The following is a 27,254-nucleotide window of genomic DNA, read 5'->3' on the forward strand; positions in this document are numbered from 1 at the left end:
TAGATTTTTTTAAAGTTGCGTACTTTCTTTTAATAAAGTGTTTGCATTTGGTTCTTATCATAAATTTCCAGTTTACAATTAATTGTTATGGTCTGCTTTCCGGGACACCTGCTCTAAGTAACCGCGAGAATCACCCGAAGCTATGATTACGTAAAATTAAACAATTACATTGTAATTATTTTTGACGTGACAACGTCTAATAAATCGATGAACGACGGCTGCACGCACTAAAAAGGATGACTCATTGTCCCGTTGCGCACATTGTCCCGTTACGCTTTGTCCCGTTACGCTCATTGTACGCTTGCGCCGCATCTATCTCTCATCCACTCGATTGGATCAACCATCGATTTGACTTTTTAGAGGCACATTCAACTTGAAACACTCCCATTCGTTTCCTACTTTTCCTATCATCGTCCTATCCTTAACAGAATAACACAGATTGGAAGAAGTTAAATAGCAAACATGTATACAAGTTATAGTAAAAATAATCTCTTCGTTAAAGTAATAAACATATTTGAATTAATGAGTGCAATTAAAAGTAAATATATCAATTAAATTGTAGATTTAATTTCACTCGTTCTTTGTATCCATACAAAATAATGATAATTCAATAAAAATGATTCAATTTTATTCATAAAAGTATGCAATCATTTCATCAATGTTTTCTTATGACATTGTCACGTTAAACTATCGTCCGTAAACCGACTTTACAGACAACCAATTTTTTAATTTTGTCGAAGGCCTTTCCCAGGCGGGAGTCAGACTTGAGGTGGTTTGCCCCTGAGCGGGTAACCCATAACAAACTAACCTGAAACTGTTTCTGCAGTCCAGGAACACATCCACTACTTTGGTAACAGGCCTTTTTTTCCCGTTAAATAAGAGTACAATTTTCTTCAAAGAACACATTTAAGTTTGTCGTAAGATTTATACCCAGCAGCACATAGGTATATAGAAAAACACACATTAAAAACCTTTATATAATATTTTTATATTATTTTTCACTAGACATTTGCTTCAGATGTGCTAAATTTTCACATGCCCATTACTGATAAAAAAACTCACATAAATATTTAATGATTTAATTAATTAATCTTCATCAAGAAATCTAAATAAACAGATTTTGTAAAAAGTTTAAATATAATTTAGTATTCAATTTTATATTAAAATAATATTGTTAAATTTCATTTCTGTTTTCATATCAGGCCCATACGCTTTTCAAATTATAATGCACATACAAATTATTTATACTTAAAACAAATTTTGGATTTAAGAAGTACTTTTAAACTTTGTTTTCGTGTTGTTTTTTTTTTTGACATTTTTTTTTTTTTTAATTTTCAAACTTATCGGAAGCGAGTCCTACTCATTAATGACAAGCAAACACTGCCAAACCGTTTGAGCAGACTGTACAAACGCTGATAATGTTCGCAGGCTTTCACGGCCACTGTCCGAAGTAGCTTGGCTTCAGGATTGTAGCCGCGTGTCCTGGGCGAATAATTCACCCGACGTTTCGGTCGACACTGCAGTCGGCCATCATCAGGGAGCAAATAACCTGCGGCTACAACCCAGAATCCAAGCTACTTCGCAGAATCGCTTACTGACCTCTTGAGCGCGGTACAGCTGAGCTCGCTGCAGCTGGCGAGATCCCTGCTGTGGTTCACACGTACAGCATCGCAGAAAGTCCCTGCAACAGCAGACGTCACGACAAACGTGACGTTAACATGTCGCTCGTCGCAAACACATTTGCCCATCAACACACGTCAATATTTACAGCGAAACACACAAATAATTTCTCCTGGGGGAATCACAATTATAATGTTTCTTTGACTGAATTTCCTTTACAACACTAAACGTTGACCACATTGAAACATTTTACGTAAAAAAAAAAATTGGTTGTCTGTAAAGTCGGTTTACGGACGATAGATTAACGTGACGTCATAACAAAACATTGATGAAATGATTGCATACTTTTATGAATAAAATTGAATCATTTTTATTGAATTATCACTATTTTGTATGGATACAAAGGAGTGTAAATAAATCTGCAATTTAATTCATAAATTTACTTTTATTTGCACTCATTAATTCAAATATGTTTATTACTTTAACGAAGAGATTATTTTAACTATAACTTTTATACATGTTTGCTATTTAACTTCTTCCAATCTGTGTTATTCTGTTAAGGATAGGACGATGATAGGAAAAGTAGGAAACGAATGGGAGTGTTTCAAGGATGATGTGAAGGGAAATGGCTTACCCAACACCAAGATGCAGTCAAAAATAATATATTTGTGCCACGGACTATGCAGCAATGCTAGGAGGAACGGGTTAGCAAAGAGCAATGAAAATGTTACATTGAAATGCATGAAAACAGAATTACGCCACGGACTCGGTCGCAATGATAGGAGGTTCAGGTTAGCAAATAGCAATATAAAATGAGTGTAACGGGACACAGCGCAACGGGACAATGTGCGTAACGGGACACTTTTTAGTGCGTGCAGCCGGCGTTCATCGATTTATTAGACGTTGTCACGTCAAAAATCCGGCTGTTGAAAGTTTAAGCATGATGGATAGTTTCCTTGATGGTATATTTATCTGGCTGTTGGACCTGTTAAACCATATGCGACTTAAAACTTAACAATATTTCGAAAGGTCTATACTAAAATTTGCGAAATTATTTTGAAAACAAAACCCGTTTTCAAATGTTTTATTTTGCCTTATATCAAAAACGAATATGTGTTTGTGACATATATAGAGTTGGTTCAAAGATACTGTATCTCTGACGAAAGCAAGCTACCTTCTCCCACCGTGTGGGTACTGAATATGTGAAATATTTCTCTATGTTGGGAAACTTGTTCAATATTGAAACCATGAAACAGGACGAAGATTATATATATATATATATATCGTACTGTTACAAATCTAAAAATATTTTCGAATGTAAATGTAGGTTTAAAAAGGGAAAAGAAAATTAGTGAACAACTACACAAAGGAATTACGTACACAGATATCCTTAAATCATAAAGGGGAATACAAAATTAAAACAAACTCAAAAGGAGGCACTACTGCAACAACACTGGCTGTAAGAAGCGAGAAAGCGATAGGCTTACAACTAACATTTGTATGTCACGATTCGTGGATGAATATTCTCTTTTATGCTTAACCACTAACTGTGGCACACGTCGTTAGCATATTAGACTGTTTCCCGCAGAGAGTACTGATGCACGTAGCTCTTATGTACAGAATCGCGATGAACATAACTGATACCTGCAATATAACAATGATATATATAAAATATATTATTTATAATAACAAATTATTTCCCTTTTTTACACTCTGTTAACAATATTCACTTAATTAACCAGGAAATTTAGCACTCACGAAATCAAGCTTGTATGTTGAGTGCATCTAGACACTTCAAATTACATGCGGTATTTTGAAAAATGTAAACATTTATAAATGTATAATAACAGAGAATTAAATATATAAAATATAACCTAAGAAATCTTACATTAGTTTTATAAAGATGAAAGTTAACAAGAGCAATTTATTAAAATTCAATATAACGTATAAACAAAAAAAGGATAAATTATAACTTTGTTACCTGAATAAATAAAAATATAATTAAATAAAAATTGGTATTTAAAGAAAAGTACAAGTGCAAAGTTATAACAATATATAAAACTTACTTAAATACTAAAGCCATATCTTCATCAGTTAAATTATCTAACCAAATAGTAACATATTATTTATGTGAAAATAATATTTAGTTTTTAGTTTTCCAGGAAGAATAACAACAATTTTTGGAAGCCAAAATTCTAAAGATCTCTGAGATATTGTTTTATAAAATAGAGGGATTGGTAAATATAAGTTCTGTCTATGCCGTGTAGGATTTTAATGATTAATTATTGCAACTAGAATAAACAATCGTTTTATATAAAATACATTTAATAGTTTAAAATGTTCCTTGGATTGGTACATGTGTTTTTTTAAATAACTCGTAAAGTAAGTTTTTGAATTGTTATAAGTGGCTTAATTGACGTTTTTCTCATCCCTCCCCAAGCCAGAATGCCATACTGCATAAAAGACTGAAATATAGCAAAGTAAACCATTATAATACCTTCAATAGATAATATTGATCTTAGTTAAACGAATTTAAACACCATTTTTCGAATTTTGTTTGTAAGATAAGAAACATGCTTATCCCATTTTAGAAAAGAGTCGAGCACTATACCTAAGTATTTTATATCCTGTACCTACTCTTTCTATGACACTACATTTTTCACAGTTAACGTTTATTTCGTTACATACATGAATGTTTAGTTCATGTTCGATAGGTTGACCCAAAATTTTGGCAGAGAAAATAATAGATTTGGTGTTATTTATGTTTAGAGAAGGAAAACTTTCATCTAATATTTCTTTAATTTTTTTAAGTACGTTATTTACCATTTCAAAAACCGAAGGCCAATTGTCGGATGAATATAAAATTGCAGTATCATCTGCAAAATAAACTATCTGCCACGTTATGTCTAAGTTAAATAAATCATTCATATATATATATATCAGAAACAAAATTGGCCCAAGAACACTGCCTTGTGGGACGCCGATATGTATGTATAGGATGTCTCCTAATTTATTATTTACTTTGACTCTCTGAGATCTACCCTCCAAATAACTTTTAAACCAAGTATTTGCCAAACCTCTTATCTCTACTTTATCCAGTTTATCTAAAAGTATTTTATGTGAGACTGTATCAAAAGCCTTAGCAAGATCCAACATTACACCAATATATTTTTTATCTTGTTCTATGGCTTTGTGCACAAAGTTCGTTACTTTAATTAGAGCATAATTTGTACTTAATCCTTTTATAAATCCAATTTGGTTTGCAGACAGTATTTTGTTGTTATCCAAAAATGACATTGTTTTTTAAACACATTTTTCTATAATTTTTGAAATTTTCCTTAATATATAGATTGGTCTAAAATTTGAGGTTGCAAAGCTACCCTTTTTATGCAATGTATAATAATCACTTCCTTGTGCCGTCGAGGAAATTTCCCTAAACTTATCTAAGCTTAAATTTGCTTTATGAGCTAAAGGTTTGCACAGTTTATATTTGTATTATTTTAATATGTTTACACTTATCTTATCAAAACCCAACGCATTGGAGTTTTTTAATTTCAGGAATTATTGATTGTATATCATATTCTGACAAAGCAGCTAAGAATAAAGACCCTTGAACAATTTTTGTAACAACTGAATAATTTCTGGACTTATTAATAGAATTATTATTATTGATTTCTGAAGCCATAGCATTTCAAACATTTGTAAAATATCTATTTAGTGTATTTGCAGCTTGCTCAGGATTTGACATGGCATTTTTTATGTTATTATCATTTAATACAGTTTTAATATCTACTTTTTTTTCTTTTTTGAGCCAGTTACCGCTTTAATAATATTCCAATTTTTTTTAGAATCATTTTGTGCTTCAGCAAATTTTTTGATAATAATTGTCTTTAGTTACCTATACTTTCTCTTGATCTTTCTTATTGCTGTTTATCTCTTCAACAGGTTGAAACATCCTCTAACAAAGATAAGGTCACAATACTGTATTCTTCTCATTTCACAGCCTGAGAAAATTTTTTTTTTTTACATTTCTCTGTGTTAAGACTTTCAAATTGCAAAAAAAAAAAAAAAAAAAAAAAAAAAATATCTGAATTTATTAATCTATTATTTAATTAATTCTTGATACGATATTTAAAAAAATTAAAACAAATATTGGGAAAAATATAGAGCTCTTTTTAAATAATTTACTTTTAAAGATAAATCAGCCTTTAATTCGCCTAAACACTACTATATGTACCTATGTGTATATGTATGTATATGTATGTATATATATATATATATATATATATATATATATATATATACTGTAAAATCGAGACACGGTTTGACGCACTCTCTTCAGCCAGACAGAAACTCTCAAACAGATATGAAAAAAATTAAATAAATGAAATAAACAATGTATTTTTAAACGGTCTTTAAAGTATAAAATAATTTCTCCTAGCCCCATACAGATTTACAACCCCATAATAATTCGTTATCCCATTACAGATTTTCCTGACAATTTGTTTATAGTGACTTTTATAAAATCTATGAAAATACTCCTAAGATTTAAAACAAAAACAAAAAGTGGGTTTATGCAATGGAATATCAATAGTTCACATAGGTCACTAATAATTTTATAGTACTGCAAACGATATGAACTGTTATTTGAGTTTTCTCAGCGACAAATACTCCCAACACTTCTTACTATTTTATGCACCTAAAGGTTTTTTTTTTCGTGTTAAATCTTACAAGTATTTTCATAGCTATGTATTTAAAAATAACGTCACAAATATTTAGGACAATCTGTAATGGGGCTAGATATCTTTACGGGGTAGTAAATTTTTATAAGGCTGGGAGAAAATATTTTATTTTTTTAGACCATTTTAAGAAAGTGGTTTTTAAAAAAAATATTATTATTATTATTTTAATTACGCTTCAGAATAAATAATATAACTTGAGAAATATAACTATTCCTCAAAGCTAAACTACACCTAATCCCATTTTCGTGATTTTTGTTCTAGAAAAATATTATGTTTTATGAGTTCATTTCATATAAAAAAAACTCTCTCAAAATTATTTTAAACCATTTAGTAATTTAGAAGTATTAAGTCCAAGCACATATTAAATGAAGATAATAAAACAGTATCGTTAATATTAGCAGTTTAATTTATGCTAGCTTATAATTGCTCAACTGTTACTTAGTCCTGTTTTGTTGTGAGGTACGAACTATGTATCATGCAGAATTCTTGTGACAAATGATTAATGGATTCATGCTGATAAGAAATCTGTTCAGTATTTAATCTGTTCTTGCATGCCAAGATTTCCCTTTCATAATTTGCAAGGCCTCATTTTTTTTTATCATCTCTCCCTCCCTCTCAGTTTAAAGTCGTCTTCTTCAATCGCAGCGGTGAAGAGCAGGAGGAAATTGTAATTAGAGGCTGGCTTGGTAACACCCCAACTTATATCTTCCTCTTTTTTTTTTTTTCCCCAGTTTATTCAGGGAAGTTCCTGTGAACCGTGACGAGTTGAGAACCTCGCAAATGACGATAGAAAGTTTCTCTGGAAACATTTTTTAAACCGAAATAACTGAGGTGTGAAGAAAAAAAAAAAAGCAATTAAACATTTCCTGTTAAATATGACCACCGATTTTGTTCAACGTATGTAACCTTTCCATACGATCGTATTTTATTGGAAATGTTATTATGTGAACCTACTCGTTCCAACTGCTCACATTAATAAACCACCAACGGCAACCTCTCAGGTGTTACAGATCTATAATCTTCTCCTGCGCTCACTTCACACGCTTGTAGTAGTTTACAATAGCGCCTCCGACACCGAAGCCAGGACGATGTCCGCCATCTTTGATTGTGACGTCACGGTGGCCATCTCGGATGGCCTTTATTTTTTACTTTGACTATCAAAATTTTCCAAAAATGGCCAAAAATGACTAAATTTTGGTCAAAATTTGCTACAAATTCACCGAAATTGTCAGTTTTTTTGGGGGAGGGGGGAAACTCCGCCAAAAAATCTTTACAAAATAAAAAAAAATCCCTTTTACAGGTAAAAATTCCCACTTTTGTGGGGAAATTTACAACTTTAGTACTCAAAATATGTCGATGGCTTGACAATTTCTAAAAGGGGCTTGAGACACCAAAACACAAGATGCCCTAAACCGCTGAGGTCATAATTATGATGTCATCGCCACCTTTGTGAGCTATAACATTACCGTTGCAATTTACGTTACGGCCGCTATCTTGAAGTCCGTAAATATTGTCAGAAAATTATCGGAAAAAATTTGAAATTTTTTAAATAAAATTTTAATAATTAAATACACACCAACAACATGGAGCACATTCAACACAAAAGGACCAACATTTGAAAGCACACTCAAAAAAGGAAGCACATTTGTAAGAACATTTGACAAAAAGGAAGCACACTTGAAAGCATACTCAATAAAGGTGCCCATTTGAGCAAAGCCATAATGCCAGGCACCACGAACATTATCAGTGACCGTTCAATCCCGGCCGCATGACATATTCATGCACAAAATGCCAGGGAGGGTGTACATTGAATTTGTTTCTGACTTCTGGCATTACAGCTTTGCTCAAATTTCTGCCTTTTAAGAATGTGCTTTCAACTGTCCTTTTTTTTCTCCATGTGCTTCCGAATGAGCTTTCTTTTTTGAGTGTGTTTCCAAATGTGCTTCCTTTTTTTGTCGAATGTGCTTCCTTTTTAAGGTGGTTTTGACGTTTTTAATAATGTTCTTGTTCTTGTTTTGATTCACATATTATTCCAGGAATGTCATTTATTTTCCGACTTCTTAATTTCACTGGCATCAACCCTTACTTCCGAAAGAAAGAAAGAAATTGTCAATGTTCTTACGTTATGCAGGATTTTTTTTTTGCGACGGCCACGTCACAGACAAAAAAAAAGGGGGGGGGAAGCGAATATTTCAGGACTCGTCAGAGATGTTTAAACATCTAACCTTGGTGACAAGCCCACTCATGTGTTGTCATGTTGTTCATGTTGCAAATAAACATATAATACGAAACTCTGTAACGAAATAAAAATTAGAATTCTTTAAAACAATGCCGATTGCGATGAATATACTGATAAATAAAATATTCGCTTTTCAAGTTCCAAAAATTTATAGACGCGGATCACACACTTACTTTCCACGCCCGCCCCTAGAATCCGCTGCCTGAATCGTAGATGTTGCTTGCCATCATCATTCACAGATGGCAGCATGAAACAACTATTAGAAACGGCTAGTGAATATGGCTTTTAAAAAAAAAACTCATAAACCCCAGCTTTGGACCTGGTTTTTGACAAAGAATTTTATTAAAATCCTGTACATCTGGTTAAAATTCACTGAACGGTTAATGCTGTAAAGTTTTCTATCACGCGAGAAGTTATACTTCTATGGCATGACTAAAATATTACTCTGAAATATTTAAAAGCATATAGGCCCTAGTGTTAAGTATAAATTTGAATATTTTTTTTTGCTCAAACAACTGAAATTTGTATGTAAATACTTTCTAAAAACAAACCTTAACCTTAATGAGCTGATTTTACAATAACGAGGTTTTAAACACGTCACAAAGTCCCACGTGATCTTTACAAACTCACATTCTACCACTAAGCTACCGAGCCTTTTCAGAACTAGGGAGGAGGATATGGATTATCCTCGATGTAATGCCAGCTTTCTTACGTACTTTTAAACTTGAGATTAGGCCTGCGTTTTGCTATGATTACTTTATTTTACCAAATATATTCCGGAGTAGTTTCACTATCATAAAGCTTAATTTTGCACACCAATACGTTTGGTAGGGCCCTTCATGTCTACGAAATTGATTCGATACCGGTCCGCCATCTTGACGGCTTCGGCATCGTGGTTACACATTTCCGTTCGTCAGACGCCCGTTCCATTTATGTAACTACTCCTGCCAAGTGGCGCATACCGACAGGTGATATGTTTACACATCAAAAGCTTTGGCTGCTACCAAATATTTGGTCTATTGGAATTTTCCAGTTCGCAATGATGAGAGCCACAACTCGAACAGTTCCTAAGTACTCCGAAGTTGGTCGATTGCTCGTGGAGAAACATCATATCGCAAGCATTCATATATTTTACGGTCGTGGCGTATTTTAAATAAAGCTAGCTTAACCTAAACAACCTTTCATTTAAGCACCGAGTACTTAGCCTTACTCAACCTAACCTCCCGGTAAAAAAAAATAAATATTTATTACACTGACCGGACATAACCAACAATTTACTTCAGGAAACTTAAGCACAGTCAATGTTGTGGTCCTAGCTTTCATCCCTGTGAACTGTAGACTGTGCTCTATTAACATGAAATTAAAAAAAAATTATATCGTGACAATAAAATAATTTGGTTTTCTAAAATATATAATTAATAGGTAACGAAAATATTTATATCACTAAAAAAACAATTTTGTCCATTCTGCTAAATTATTTTGTTGTTGCCATCTAATGCTTGTTTGGAGGTTACTAAAAAAAAAAAAGGGGGTGGCTGTGTCATGGACACGGCCGTGTTGTACGTGAATACGTGTTACGTAACAGGTAATATTTTCTATACAAAATATAAAATACGCTATTTTTAATTTTATCATATATATTCACTGTAATTATTGTAGAATATTTTTTTATACACGCAACCGATATATTTTGACGAGAGCTGACGATTGAAACTCAAGCAAACGTCGTAGCTTCTCCGAACTCAAAAGTTACACTAAATGGAAATCTCGAAACGCAGCAAAATGACCTCAAAATGGCAGCGCTTCCCCCTCCACCGCGCGCGATGCGTCACAGTCCTCACTTAGCGTAACGAATTTTTTGATCCTTTAGCTATCGAGTGGTGTGATTACATTTTGGATGGAGATAATAGATATGTAGGTGCAACACCAAACTGTATCCCACGAATGTTGTTATCATTAGATTTTTTTTTTTTTAATTGTCTCCCACTGTGGAAGCAATTTTATCGACGTGTTCACGTCCGAAGTTTACCGAAGTAAAATTTTTGTTATGTTCGGTCAGAGTAATAAATAATAGTTTATTTTTATTTTTACTGGGAGGTTACGTTGAGTAAGGTTAGGTACTCGGTGCTTAAATGAAAGGTTGGTTAGGTTAAGCTAGCGTTATTTAAAATACTGCATGACCGTAAAATATATGAATTCTTGGCAGAATATTGTTTCCGGGCACGGGGTGCGAGTGTCGAAGTAGCCTCGCTGCAGGGTGCTGGAAACAGCAGCGGAGGAGACGGCTGATAGCAGTCCCCCAGCGAGGGGCGGGCTAATCACCCTGCGGCAATCCACCTCCTTGATTGAAAACCGATGAGTCTGTCTCCCCGGAGCCGCGAGCAGTACCAACCCCCCTGGCACTCTGGCCTGGGGGAGTGTGTGTGTGTGTGTGTGTGTGTGTTGGCACTCCTGCTCCGCCCACCGACCAACCACTGGACAGCCCGAGCGTAGCCGCTGCCCCCCCCCTCCCCAATCTGTCAGGCCCGCTTCACGGTGATTACTGGGAAGACCGGAGGGTTTACGTTGGTAGCCCTGCGTCGAATGTTAAGAGTGTTCGGGTCTCCCCTCGTCTCGAAGGGAAGCCTACAACTCACATAGTTTCGGTTCCCTACAACACGTTCGTGCAACTTCGGATTTCTCTCAAAATTTGAAATTAAAAAAAAAATCGAAGGGTTAGGTTAGGTTAGGTCAGTCACAAACATGCTTGTTTTCATTGGAAACTTCTGATTTAGCGGCTGAAGTGGCTTTAATACCAAAACGCAAACCTTCGGAAATCTTCGGAAATTCTTGCAGGGAACCGAAACTACGTGAGTTGTAGGCTTCTCCCGTCTCGAAAGGCAAGAACACCGCAGCATTTTCCTTTCCACTTCTTCAGTAGCATTATTTCTGCTACTGAGCAGTTTTCTTTTTAAATAAAACAATCTTTATTTTTAATGACGAAGACTTTCAAACTGGCTTATGAATTTCTATTAACTTGAGAAAGTAATATTTTATTTTTAAAATGCCATTTTGTTTTAACAAACACACGTCAAAAAACCGGGTATGATCACAGCAGAGTATGTTGGTCAGTTCGAAATCGGTTTTGGGGAAGGAACTGTTTTAAACATTTTGCGCTCAAACAACCTTAAAAATACTTTGGTTTAAGCGAAGTTATACTTCGCTATCTTTGATTTAATAATAACTAGCCACAACTTACGGTACGGATTCATTATTATATGTCGTAGCTCCACAGGCCGCAGTACCGTACCCTGAATTTTGTTGAAGACTTACACTGTCTCCTTCGGTGACAAAGGCAAGTGACAGTACCCACAACTTGCCAGGAGCAATCAGGTTTAATTTACGGCATCGAAAGTAACGCAATATTAAATTGATTTAAAAAAAATTAACCTTAGCTCGTGGCATTTAACATAGCTGCTCATAATAATCAAGCTCTTGAGACCAAAACAAATAATATCAGTGAAAAGTCCACCAAAATTAATGAGGACCGTGTGTTAAGTTTTAGCTGGCATTATTAAAAGGAAATTATTGTTGAATTGTTGAGAATTTTAATGCGAACCTAATTCCAAATCAAAACAAATACAAACAGCCGGTCGTGGTTGCGTAGCTGTAGTTTGGCTCAGTTTTAATTATGTTACAACTTGAATATACCAAGCTATACACTAAAATTAAATGCCTAAAAATATAATGTTTAAACACAAAATACTTTGAATTTTAAACAACCGTGCACTGCCTTTCAAGAAATAGGGGAAATTCTACACATTATCAAACAAATCTTTTAAATATTAAATATCAACTTTATTTAAGAACAATAAAAAAGGTCTAAAAGTTTGAACGACGTAATTTTTTAGAGTTAAAAAAAAACATTTACAAGTATCTGTGTAGGCTGCGTTTAAAATTTCGTGTTAGCTAGCTTAATATAAAAAGAAAAGTTTAAAAAATATATAGTTTTTTGTACTTCGCAGTTTAATGGGATCGATAACACAGTTACTAATTTGCCGGAACAAATTTCAGCGGGACAGAAAAAAAAAATCATCGTCCAATTCAAACAAACTTCACGGGCGTAAATGGAAACCCTTAAACAAGGAACTTACTTACGTGTCTGAAGCGTAGGGCCATAGAATTGCTCCATGCAAACGGCAATGCTTTGCCCGGCACACAAGGACTTATCTCGGAGCATGACAACACCGGGTCGCTTGCCACGAAGAAAAAAAAACAGCCGTTAAAAAAAAGCACTCTTGCGATTCGTTAAAATTTGCCGATTCGTCTCGTACCGATGCCCGTTCAAATAATGCTTCGTGCACGCGTAAATTAATCGTTTTTGTTTTATACGTGATGAACTCTTGAAGGTACCGCCGAACCCGATAGTTGCATTACACTCCCGGTACCTTGCTCGTACATTTGCCGGCCCGTGTTGTTCACGCGACTGTCACACGGGCTGCGTACGTGACATCCGGTCTCGTGAGTGACAGTCGCAGGGATGCCAACTTGAGGGTTTTACCCCCAAATTTAGGGGGAACCAAGATATGTTTTTGACGTGACAACGTCTAATAAATCGATGAACGCCGGCTGCACGCACGAAAAAGTGTCCCGTTACGCACATTGTCCCATTGCGCTGTGTCCCGTTACGCTCATTTTACGCTTGCGCCGCATCTATCTCTCTTCCACTCGATTGGAACAAACATCGATTTTACTTTTTCGAGACACATTAAACTTGAAACACTCCCATTCGTTTCCTACTTTTCCTATCATCGTCCTATCCTTAACAGAATAACACAGATTGGAAGAAGTTAAATAGCAAACATGTATAAAAGTTATAGCCTAGTTAAAATATTCTCTTCGTTAAAGTAATAAACATATTTGAATTAATGAGTGCAAATAAAAGTAAATTTATCAATTAAATTGTAGATTTAATTTCACTACTTTGTATCCATACAAATTCAAATCCATACATAATGCAATAAAATGATTCAATTTTATTCATAAAAGTATGCAATCATTTCATCAATGTTTTGTTATGACGTTGTCACGTTAAACTATCGTCCGTAAACCGACTTTACAGACAACCAATTTGATTTTTTAAGTACATTTATTCAACGGGATTCTTTAGGGGGATTTTTTTAGCGGGTACATTATTTAAGAAATTTTTTGAGGGCGTGATATTAAAGTGTATATCTTGAAAACAAAGTGAAAAAAAAAAGGAACAGCAACTCTAGTGGCGCTGGTGGCTTAATTTCGCACTACGACCAACAATTTCTTGCTGGTCAAGAGAATTCAGTTTTTACTTTTACCGTTAAACGTTTTCACGTTGTAAAGTTGTCTGGTAGAGGTAGTGTCCGTTAGCTTGTCGTGTACTCGCGAGTTTTTATTGGATTGCAAAGTAAGTCGTTTATGTTTTGTTTTTTCTGTGGTGCCAAGGTGTATATAAAAAACAAGAATAATAATTAATTATTCGTGTTCAAATGTTTTCCAGGATGTCAAAAAAAATTATCAGCAAAAATATACGAAATATACCGATCCAGAACTTCAAGGTTAGTAAACATGTATTCTTTAAAACGAAATTAAATTCGAACTTATGTAAATTGTATGTACTGAATGTTGTTATTTTTCAAAATTATTATGCTCTGTTTGGGCAGAAAAATAAGAAAATGTAAGGTTCAATAATTTTTTTTTTTTTTTTAAGCTCTTCAACAGGATGTACAAAGAAAACTTTATGGGTTTTTAATCGAAATCTAGGGGGGTTTGAAGTTGGCATCACTGGCCAGTCGGCGACTGTCACCTGCAGCTGCCAGGCACCACCACCTGGCGCGCTGTCCGCGCGCGGAGATGTTGGGAAGCCTACAACTCACATAGTTTCGGTTCCCTACCACGTTCGTGCAACTTCGGATTTCTCTCAAGAAATTGAAATTAAAAAAAAATCGAAGGGTTAGGTTAGGTTAGGTCAGTCACAACATGCTTGTTTTCATTGGAATCTTCTGATTTAGCGGCTGAAGTGGCGTTCAAACCAAAACGCAAAACTTCGGAAATCTTCGGAAATTCTTGCAGGGAACCGAAACTACGTGAGTTGTAGGCTTACCCAGAGATGTTACTCAATGTTATAGTTCCTCACACCAACACACCAACACTCTGCCAACTGATGTTATGAAAGGCCCTTGGGTGGTTTCAAGAATCTCTAAAATTTACTTTTCACTTTCATTAAAAAAAAATACAGTTTTAAAACGAAATACGGAAACAGCAGAACATTCCATTTTCCCTCGGCTGATACTGAAATGTTCTTCGTGAACAGATTTCAGTCGGACTTTTTGAACAGTTTTCAAATCGCGTGGTTTTTTTTTCTGTAGACCCGGGGGGTGGGAGGGGGGCTCTTAAGCCTAAGTAGGCTTAGTAAAAAAAATACACGTGTGCGTAGCCGTTACGCGCGTTAGGATGGATCTCAACAGATAAGAAGGATATTAGGGTACTCTGATATTCGAAACACGCGTAATCATGTTTTGAAAATAAGACATTTATTTACCAGATTCTGTCAAGAACCTTCAATGTAAACTTAAAAATTAATTAGTGGTTTTAGTAGAGCTAAAATATGATACATAAACCCAAATGTAAATGACAATAGGTACAATTTTTTTTGTACAATTCTTAACACTAACACAGGATCCAACCACAGGGTTGAGAGTTTAGAGTTGCGAATTACGAGTTAAGAAAGTACACTAAAGTATGCCAACGTATGCAAAATTAGGCTAAAAATTAGTACAACTTTGCAAACGTACGCAAAAATTTCAAATGTATGCCGAAGTATGCGTAAAACATGCGAAAGTATGCGAGAATATAAGAAAGTATGTAAACCTTTTAAGAAGTGTCGGAAAGTATACGAAATCATGCGTTGCTGTTGCCGTTTGTAACTAGCTGTACGATGTTTCAATTAAAAATTTTTTTTTTAAATCTCGTGCCGCAGTGCAGTATTTGTTACGTTATTCATATTAACTCCGTTAGCTACCAACTTCTGTTACTCTGTGATTCTGATATTACTCTATCGGCTGCAATAAAGTTTCTCTTAAAAAAAGGACTAGCAAATTGCTAGTTGACTGGAACAGCAAGTTCCTACATTTTGTGTTGAATGCCGAGATGATGGAAGAAAATCGTTTAAATGCAATATATATTTAAGTGCAACGTGTCCATTAAAAATGTCCCAGTTTAAATGGTATATAATTAAGAGTTAAATTTAGACTAATGACAATAAATCATACACAAAATTGAAGTTAACATAGCCTAAATTTTTTTTACGAATGTTAAATATGTGCACTTTTAGTTATACGGCACACACCCAACCTGAAGTCAAATTCTTCCCACACTTTGATTAACACGCCCAGAGTAATGGAAGCAATAGCCTCTTCAATTCTGTGCCTGAACTCTGGTAAATCATTAGTAGAGACCGGAAAAATTCGCGTATTCCTTTCGAGACAGGCTGGAATCCAAACTCGTTTAGCTTAATGCTGCGTCAGTGATTGGACCGCAATTAACCTGAAGGACTCTGAGCCAATGGCAAACACTCAACAAAAGAAGTATCGAATCATAAGAATCGCAGTAAACAGGTGTCCCGAGTCGGTAGCCAATGACCAGGTGATAGTTTCCCGAGTACATAGAGAATCGTGGAGTCTATCATAGTGGTCATTGAAACCGCGAATTTTTCCAGTTCCTAATCATTAGGTAGCGGCGGAACGTAGACACGATCTTGTATAAAGCCCCAAAGGAAAAAAAAATCGCATGGCGTCATGTCAGGTGAACGTGGAGGCCAACGAAAAAGAGCTCTGTCGTCTCGACCATTACAACCAATACAACGGTCAGGGACTTGTACGTTCAACCACTCTCGTGCAAGGAGATTCCAATGGGGAGGGGCTCCATCCTGTTGCCAAGAGCAATTCATTCGCCCTGCAAGCGCGCATGCTCTTATCCGAAACTGTTTTGACCTTGAAACAACATTATATCTAGAGACCGGAAAAATTCGCGGATTCATTCGGCTATAAGCTAGAATTCAAATACATATAACTTACCTCTTAGATGATTTTGCTATTGGCTTACTCTTCATCTGGACGAAACTCAACCAATTATAAATCCTCAACCAAAGAAGGATCGAATCACAGACAAACCAGATGAGACGACTTACAAGTCGGCAGCCAATGAACTTGCGTTGTTTGCCCAAGTGTACAAGGGAATGTGCAGTCTATCCTGAAGGCCAAAGAAACCACGAATTTTTTCGGTCCCTAATTAAGATATCACGCTTAGAGTTGACACTGGGACGTTCTTGTATGGACATGCTGTACTTTAAAAGACCGCGCATTCTCCGAGTGGCCGGCAAGAGTTTCGGTGCTGCTTCTGAATCAAAGTGCACGAAGAAAACGAAACGACGTCCGGGTTTTTTTTTTTTTTTTTTTTAAATAGCCAGTCACGAGGACTGTCAACAGAAGTGAAAACTTAAAACTTTATTTTTAAATGTGTAACATGACATCATTTCTACGTCAAATGTACGTAAGAAAATGATTTTGGTTTTATATCAGTACGATGTCAGCATGATATAATTTATAATTACATCTTTTTTTTGTCACAACAGATGTCAGTGGTATGTAAAGATTCTTTACCTAGCTATGACTTACCAGTGATGTCAGACCTAGGTCATGTATTCACGTGGTCAAATTAACTTCACTTACTGCATGTCGGTGACGCGAACTCACAAGATTTGACCCATCCAAAAAAGAGTCCAACAGGCACATGATACAGTCGAGTATATGCAATGTACTAGTGTATATATGCGTATACACGTACGTCGCCAGTCTGGCGCAACACGTCACTAGCATGTCGGTGACGCGAACCCATAAAGTTTTGCCCCTACCAAAAATCGCTCAACGCGGCTGAAGAAGTTTTCACTTAAAAAACTTGGTGTCTTTCGTGCAAGTTGAACGGATCTCTTGCCGGGCGTTCGTTACGACCGGAACCCGGCCGGCCTGCTTCTCGCTGTCCTCTTCTCACGGGTCGTTACCACAACGCCGAAATACCCAACGCCGAAATACCCAACGCCGAACGTACAATAACGCCGAATACCAAAACGCCGAATGCCAAATTGACAGCAATGCCGACAGCTAGAAAACTACTGTGTACCACAACGCCAAAATACAGTAACGCCAAAAAATATGTCTGCGTAAAAAGGGGGGGGGGGGGGGCACAGGAGCAAAATGAAAAAAAAAACTGAATGATTATGTGTGTTTCTTAAATGTATCTTAACGCCGAAATACCACAACCTTACCTAACCTAGGCTAGCCTAACCTAGCCTTACCTAACCTAACATAACTTAACCTTACCTTATCTAACCTTACCTTACCTAACCTAACATTTGTGGCAGTCCTGCATTGACATTTTTCGGCGTTAATATATTTCGGCGTTGTGGTAATTTGGCGTCGTGGTACACAGCAGTTTTCTAGCTGTCGGCGTTGTAGTCAATTTGGCATTCGGCGTTTTGGTTTTTCGGCGTTATTGTACGTTCGGCGTTGTGGTGCGTCCCCCTTCGTTCGCACCGCGGTCCGCGCGGGATTACCGCGTCTTGCTGCGCCGAGGAAGAGGAGAAGCGACGTAAAGAAAAGGGAAACAATGCTTATCGGATTTCCGGCGGAGCCACATTGCAGCGAAGACGACACGCGGCTCACGAGTCCGGCTCGCCGGCAGAGCTCGAGCTGGGCTCGCACATGTTCACGACCCGCTCGCGAGGAAGGCCACCTCTTTTTTCAACACCACACCTTATTTTTTTTTAAGGTTGGGGAACAGCAGACATCTCGCGTCTGGATGAAAATCCCTTTTCGGCGCAGCCCACAGGCGTAAAGTAGCTTTCCAAAGTATAGCTGTTTCTTCCGGGAAATACTTCGGAAACTTACGTAAAAATTTCTGAGAACATTTGAAGAACTTAATATTATACACAACGTATTTAAGTTATCTAACAGTACTCAATACATCCACCATTGAATAGCTCAGAATGAATGACACATTATGCCAACTGAGGTAATTATTTAATTTTTTTTTACCTTCAAAAAATAACGTGGTCGTGTAAAAATTTGCTTTGCCTCAAGTTTTCAGAAAATAAAAGATGGTTTTAAATAAATTCTAAAGGATTTTAAAATATCAAGTTTTTATTTTTTAATATTTCAACCCTTGTTTTTACGGAAATAGTTATTTACATTGAAAAATTTTTCAGCCAAAGTTTTAGATAAAGTTTGTGTTGCATCATCATCACCGTCATTTCCTACACACAAAACGAGAAGAAAATCTATTTACTTTAAGTATATTTGCCTGGCATTGTGTTAAAAAAATACGTGCACCTGTTCTTAAATGTTTGTTGTTATATAAAATAGTATACAAGTATAAACACAAAAATTATGTACATATATATTTTGCTGAACAAACGAAATAAATATTTGACTTGTTAAACACTAATATGTGGTGTTAAAATTTGTTTGATATTAAAGAAATATTTATTATCTTAAAACTAAAATACCTCTTTGGTAATACAAAACAATTTGTTCTTTTGATTTAACATTTTTTTTGTTTTTTTATGGTAAGCTGAAAAAATTAATTAAATTAATATTGCTGTGCAGGATTTCCATGTCAAGCTTGATTAAGAATTTATTCTAGCTCAGCTTTGATGATTGAAATCGCAATCTGCAATAGGCTTGAATTTGGCTTAAGAAGTTAAATAACCATCAAAAACTTAATTCAAGTTCTATGAAACTTACAGGTATGTCGTGAAATTCTCCCTTTCTCTCTCCCTTTCTCTCTCCCTTTCTCTCTCCCTTTATCTCTCCCTTTATCTCTCCCTTTATCTCTCCCTTTATCTCTCCCTTTATCTCTCTCTTTCTCTCTTTGTATCTCTACCTTTCTCTCTTTGTATCTCTCCCTTTCTATCTCTCTTTCTCTCTCTCTCTCTCCTATCAGGAAAAGACGTTGAATGAGAAGTCAATCGGGTTTTATTATTTGAACGCCTTTGCCTGCACTTTCAGTCTATTGATTCCCTTGGGGAAGACTATAGCTACAGCGAGAAAAGGAACTAAAGTTGCTTATTTATTTAGAATTTTTATTTTGTTTTAATAGCGCTCCAATTTTTTTCGTAACGGGGTAAACAAATTAAATTTCCCTAGTCTTGCAATCAAAAGACGAAACACACGCCATGTCTCACCTGGATGTCATACCCAGAAAATTTCGACCAAATTTAGCTTCTTAACTATTGCTCCGCACCGGTTGGCTGTAAACTCTAGGTAGGAGTGGTTAGCCGTTTTGAGCGCATAATAACTCGTAAATGTAAGCATAGCGCATCAGTGACAATAAAACTTTATGAAATTTACATTAAGTAATGAGTATGCACATATGAATTTTGTACAAGGATTATTTTTGTTTAGATATGTTAGTTGTGATTGCCAAGTAAAATTTAAATTTTCTGTTGTTTACACGGCTTCTTCAAGCCACAGTGGAAGAAATATGGTAATTGGTTTCAAAGAATTTATAAAAGCAAGCAAATAATTTTAAAAAATTTTAATTTGCAAAAGAAGGTCAAAGGGTTAACAATTACTAATCAGTGCTTTTTACATGTAAATGTTTAGGATATAAAGTGTGAAATAATATATCGAATGTAGTACGAACGTGGACTAATTTCAAAACCATGCAAGGGTAGGAAACGATATATAAAACGGAAATATGCACTTAAAATTTAAATAGTTAAAAGTGTGTCCTAAATAAGTTTTTGTCCCAGCACTGACATGTCAAACTAAAACACATTTTAAAAACGGTATTATGTGTTCATGGTGTGAATACTACCAAACGCACTCTGCCTTTACAATAATTAACAAGAACCAATAGAATCTTGGAAACATGATTTTCGTGAACAGTAAATGCAGAAACGTAGCATTCATCACAACATTAGGCATGTTTGTATAACCTTATCAATACATGCAGTTTAAGTGTAGAATACCTTTTCATGGCATAAAAACTTCCTGCGGAACGCTATACACATATTATACCATTCTTACAAAAATACCCAATAACCTACTTTGTAAAGGAAAAAAAATGTTTTCATTGAGAAATGAACTATTTAATATGTAGAAAATTATTATTTATTAAACTGGGAATCAAACGAAATATTACTTTATAAGGAAGAAATATTTCCATTTTTCGCTACGAGACTGTTACTATAAAATATTATTTTATTTTCCCAATGATTTAAAGAAAGTTAAAATCCCCAAATACATTTACGTGTTATATGATTGAAAAAAAAAATTGGAACAGCTTCTTGCAAACAGTAAACATTTTGACATAAAAAGGAAACATGTTTTACAGCAATCTAGGGTACCGCTATAAATATCAGAGGGATTAGTAATTCCCTAAGCTTCTGCCGTGATTTAAATTGCTACCCACTCGTAACATAGCTCAACCGTCTGAGTCGGTTGCTAACACATCACTAGCTAAAGTCCCTCTCATAGTAAACCTGTGTGCAAGAAAACATAAAAGCGTACGAAAAAGTATCACAGAGCTCAAAGTAATGTAATAATACGTTTGCTCGCTTTTAATGGAGTTTTTTTATAATCAGAACTGTCTCGTTTAAAAAAGAAAAATACATTTAATAAATTTTGTTTTCCCTTTGATAATTACGATCTTAAAGCTTCAATGATGTTATAAGACTTCTCCGATATAAATGAATCAGGAATTTGCAAAAGGTACCAAGTCCACTTTTTGAGCAAATTCATGTTATACGAGATTCCGAATCTCCAAAGTGTTCTCTTTGCTGTCAGCAAGAAAAGGAACCAAGTCCTATATAAGAAATACGATAAACGGACTAGTAAAGATATGTGGAACTTGCAAAAGGTACCAAGTCCTGGATTTGGTACCTTTTTTTGAAGATATCAATCTCTGGACTTGGTAAGTAAGTACCACCAGCTTGTGTACAAATCTGATGTGAAAGGTGTTGTTAAAGTATATGAACAGCTACACGGGTTGGTTAACCTTTCATCTCCAGCTCCCAGGAAAGTTGAGACACATTGTAATGCCTACAAACAAAGCTTACAGAAATGTAACTGTACCAATTAAAAAAAATTGAAGACATTCACAAGTGTTTGCGGTACATTGCAGTTCATGATGAAGCTCTCACATTATACGACAATATACTACATTGGCCTGCCACAGACTAACAGACATGCCCATGTATACCACAAGTGCATTATTTTGTTTATGACATACATTATTGTTTTTCAAGGATCTGTTTTCATGTTGTTTGTAGTTATTTTAGTAGCATGTAAAAAGGTTCCACTAAATTATACCAATGACACTATGAATTCTCATATGTGTAAATTTAATACTTAACATTTATTTATGGGTAAATGGTATCAGGTGGTGTTGTAAAATATGTTTTTGTGTATCATGTTATTAAGTTTTGCATTATAATACCAACACTGTATCTAACCAAAACATTATGTTTTATGTGCCATTTTTTGAATGAATGATACTTCATTTGCAAAAAGTACTAAGTCCACTAACTTTATTGATTTTTAAAATATTTCAGACATAAGTGTATATATGTGAATTACGTTTAAAATCATCACACACCCACTATACTTTCAATTGATCCATTACTGATAACCTGTTTCATTACCAGGTCAACAATAATATGTTTTCTGTTGTTTCCCAACAATCTACTTACTTGGACTTGGTACCCTTTGCAAATTCCTGATTCAAATATAGTTTTTTTCCCAACCAAACGTATTTGAGTAAAGCCAATCAAATAATTAGTTTCAAAAGAGAAAACTAATTGGGCTGATTTAAAGCTTCCATCAGCTTTTAAAAAAAATTGTGCGTGGAGTACACACGGCACAAAGTGAAACTACTTGCTTATTATGTAATTATAGAGATACATTACTAATACTGTTTAATAGAACAAGAGATTAGTAATTGAGAATAATAAGGATGCTGGTTTGATCTAAAAAAAAAAAAACGTTTCCACACGAATAAATAAAATGTAGAATCTTTGAATTAAAAAAAATGTACTATGTTGTTTACATACATTTAAAACAAACTTTGATTTTAAAAAATTCTTAAACTTAAAGCTTGCCGATAATTAACCACTTTATGCAGCTCAGCTAATTGTCCAAATGGTTCATAGTTTGGGGTAGGTATCTGGCATGTGGAAGTGACAGCATGTCATACGAATAGGACCTAGCTCAATAGGACCACAGTCACCCACAGCTTCACTCCGATCGATAAATATTCACAACTCTTAGTTGGACTTAACATATTTATACACTCGTGGGCTCCTAACTATAATACGGTGTGTTATTTAGTTAGTCAAATAATAATTCCGGACAGATAATTGCCTACGACAAACTAAAGTGTGAAAAGCATTATACCAGCAAAACTATTTAGTTGCACAGGTAAAACAATACTCACATAACACTGTTTAAAAATACTGATTTACACAAGTAATTAAATTAGTAACACATGCATACATGAACAATATTTTATTTCGAATATGGCCCGTGGCACGGTGCACAACAATAAGCTCAAACCCCGTTGTGTTGCTCTCTGCCCAAACACTGCCTTACTAGATGCCAGCAAGTCAGACACAGGTGGGTCCCTACCGCGACCCGCCTATCCCTGCAGCATGGCGGGGTTCAACCTGAGCCGCACGCCACCACGTGGAGCTAGTTAAAAAAATTGGTTGTCTGTAAAGTCGGTTTACGGACGATAGTTTAACGTGACAACGTCATAACAAAACATTGATGAAATGATTGCATACTTATATGAATAAATTTGAATCATTTTTATTGAATTATCACTATTTTGTATGGATACAAAGAAGGAGTGAAATTAAATCTACAATTTAATTGATAAATTTACTTTTATTTGCACTCATTAATTCAAATATGTTTATTACTTTAACGAAGAGATTATTTTAACTATAACTTTTATACATGTTTGCTATTTAACTTCTTCCAATATGTGTTATTCTGTTAAGGATAGGACGATGATAGGAAAAGTAGGAAACGAATGGGAGTGTTTCAAGTTTAATGTGCCTCGAAAAAGTCAAATCGATGGTTGTTCCAATCGAGTGGAAGAGAGATAGATGCGGCGCAAGCGTAAAATGAGCGTAACGGGACAATGAGTCATCCTTTTTCGTGCGTACAGCCGGCGTTCATCGATTTATTAGACGTTGTCACGTCAAAAAGAAACCAATGCATTAACTACTGAACATTCTGGCTGTGAGTTCTCTTGTACGAAATAAATAGCTAATAACTTCAGATGTAGGAAAATAATTCAGATGTCTCTTAATCCAGAAAACCTTTTTTTTTTTCGACGTCTTCAAAAGTGTTCATTCGACAGCATTTTAATACTTCGGTATTTATTTATCTTGAAACGAAGAAACTTAATGTCTGTGTTGACAGCTACGGACATGGCAGTACCACAGCCCACTGTCACCACGCAAGTCTCCTAGTGGCATGTATACCTAGCTCGTAGAGGTCACTGCGCGCGTAATGTGCGAGCCAAAGTCACCCTTAGCGCCTCTTGGTATTTACAACTAATTGGCAGTTCACTTCAGCGTAACCGCCCTACTGGGTGCAAGATACCCTGAGTGCATTAGCACATGAGAGGTTTTTGTCAAGTATTATTTTGCTTCTTTACTTTCGTTTATTAATTATTATTCTTAATAAATCCGTAATTTAACTTTAGTTAAATACTTTTGGATATTTTTATTAATTTACTTAAATTTTTATTCAATAGCTTTCTCAAAATTGTAAAACAAATAAGCCAATGAAATCGTATTGTAAACAGGTTCAACTGTTTTAGAGTAAAATTGGTCGTAAAACACTTTTATTTATTCATAAAAAAAATAAAAAGTCTTCATAAAATAATTGAAACCTAACTTGTTTCAGTTTTTAGAAAGGCAGATTTTTTTATTTATTAATTATATCTTAAAACTTAAGAGTTTTACAGAAAATGCTTACAAGAAAACTGGTCATTTAAAATTAAGTACCACACAATATCCTCAACAAAGTTTATTCCTGGATTAAAGTTTAAATTTATAATAAGGGTTCTACAAATTATTAAATAAACACGTGTGTAACTAAAAAAAAGGTTTTTATGAATTTCCACGTAAAGTTATATTATTGATTAAATTAATTTTTTTTTTTAAATTGAGGAAATTGAGGCCAACATTGGCAAATCCATAACAAGCCTAATTGCTTGAAGGAACAGCGCGATAACTGCCTGTCCTGTTGTCTGTGACTCGGCTATGCACTTCCTGGATAGAAAGTTAAAAATAAAAAATTATATAAAAAATTAAATTTTTTAACTATTTCAGTTTTTCTATCAACACCTCAATTAGTATCACTGAAAAAGAACATTTATATTTAGAACATCAGGCCTCTTAAATTGTTTTACTACTACATAATAAATACATTTTGGTATTATATAAGTTTTAAATAATTTTTAGCTTTGTACAATTTTTTAACTAATAACTTGTATGTCATAAATTTTTAAAAAAATATGCAAGTCTTTTAAATATCTGTATGAGTATCTTTCTGCAATAGAGCTTGGGTTATTTCCAGGCTACAAAACCTTTTATTTATTCAACAAAAAAAATTTACCTCTTAGTTGCCTCTAAGCCTGAGAAAATTTTCTTGGATCTTCTAATGGAGTAATATTTCCTCGTTCCACAAGACTAACTTTTCGGTGGGTATTACGCGATCCAAATTACTCCCGCGAGTTTCTTCCAAAAGAGTGTACACAGTCCCCCACCCCTCAAACCTTCTCGTACCTTCTTCCGCGATATTAAAAACGGTTACATCTCGTGCGCAGGAGCTGGGAGAAAGAGCGGCTCATTGTAGTGGAAACCGTAGCTTTTTCGCCCCGTTGTCAATGATAATATCTTTACATTATCTCACGTGTTCCCTGTTTAAGTTTCCCGCCTCTGCTTTTAAGTTACTGCGTCAAATACCAGGTAATAACGTGAATGTTTTTCCTCTTACTAAGTAATACCTAGTAATTTTTTTTTTTTTAAGGGGGGTTGTCGTTAAAGTCGGTTTACGGACGATAACTTTACGTGATAACGTTATAAGATAAAATTGATGAAAAATTGCTTTTTTTTTAATTTTCAAATATTATTTACAGTTTTATTGCAAATTTAATTTAAATAATTTGTTTTAAATATAATCACGAACAATTAGTTAAAAAGCCCGCCTTAACCTGTTTGATTTTATAGAAGATTTTCTCGCAACGGTGGTTGGTCGGTTCTTGCACGCTCGGCTCAGGCGGAACGTGACAATTTTTCGTGCGTGCAGCCGGCGTTCGTCGATTTATAAGACGTTATCAAGTCAATTTTTTTTTGCATGAGTCAACGTTTTGCAGTTAAATGTCGCCTGCGTCGTTTTAACACATCCACTCCTCACATATAAGGACAAGTAGACTTGCAATCAAGTTCGGTGCATTAAACACAGTTAAATAACAAAGCTAGGGGCAGGAATTTTTTGCGAAAAGATCTGAACACATATTAGACTGCAACAAGGTATACCCGCACCTGTGGTGTCTTCCTTGTGATTGGCGGCCGTCTGCGAGAGAAGTCGTTGCCTTATTTGACCGAGCCACTCAGGACGCGTTTACTTCCGCACTGAATCACTGTGATCGGCGTTGTTACAATCGATATGTACCTGAGAGAAACTCTCCCAATCACGAAACACAGACGATGCTACAGTGTTTTAACTTCCGTCTAGTCCTGAAATCTTTCCGCGAAATCTGCATGCCCCTAAACATAGCGTTCGTAATGCACTCCCAGATTGTAAGATGAGACGTGATGTCATTAATGTCACACATCATTATCAAGCAGACTTAATTCTTGAGTCTATTGAAATGAGGATCGTTTGCACACACCAGGTATTTGATGTTTATACATACAGGATGTCCGAAAAGTCTTTCCCTGATTACAAAAATTAATAACATCGGATAGATGTAAGATAAAAATATGAAACCGGTGACAAAATGTTGAGAATAATTCCAAGTTTTTTTTTCAAACATCAGTACACTTCCTCATGAGCACTTTTGGTAGCACGTAGCACATCTAGTCGATATTCAATTTTCGTCCACACATTAGCCAACATCATTGGAGGGATCGATGCAATGACTCTGGTTATCCGTTGTTGAAGGGTTGCAATATCTGGTACATGTGTTCGGTAGACCTCGTCCTTGGCATAACCCCATAAAAAGAAGTTAAACGGGGTTTTGTCAGGAGAGAGTGGAGGCCAAACCGTTGGTCCATCACGACCATCGTCCATGACAGGTCATATCAAGATAGGCACGGCCCTTCAAACCCCAATGAGGTGGTACACCGTCCTGTTGAGACATGACAGCGGGGTGATACTCAAGCAGCTGAGGAACAGCATAAATTTAACATGTCCAAATGCAATGGAGATGTGATGGTTGCCTCAGCGAAGAAGAACTTTTTTCTAATTTGTGAGGGGTGATGTATCCTTCTGAAGGCAAGGGCGAGATGTCAGTATGCGACGTGAATGCAGCGAAATGTGCGCGCTCCACGCTTCGGAATG

General features: G+C 35.4%; 1 protein-coding gene across 1 annotated transcript in view; it reads right to left on the reverse strand.

Annotated features, from left to right (window-relative positions):
- Positions 1–18,373, reverse strand: part of LOC134540939 (histidine-rich glycoprotein-like) — a 109,216-nt gene extending 90,843 nt beyond the window's left edge. The window contains exons 1-3 of the mRNA XM_063384020.1: positions 18,333–18,373; positions 13,029–13,066; positions 1,600–1,681 (exon numbers count right to left, since the gene is read on the reverse strand). Coding sequence (XP_063240090.1) covers positions 1,600–1,681; positions 13,029–13,066; positions 18,333–18,373 — 161 coding nt within the window. The remainder of the gene's footprint in view (positions 1–1,599; positions 1,682–13,028; positions 13,067–18,332) is intronic.
- Between the last annotated feature and the right edge of the window lie 8,881 nt (positions 18,374–27,254).

The sequence above is a fragment of the Bacillus rossius genome, chromosome 17, assembly GCF_032445375.1.
Source record: "Bacillus rossius redtenbacheri isolate Brsri chromosome 17, Brsri_v3, whole genome shotgun sequence".
Classification (NCBI taxonomy): domain Eukaryota; kingdom Metazoa; phylum Arthropoda; class Insecta; order Phasmatodea; family Bacillidae; genus Bacillus; species Bacillus rossius.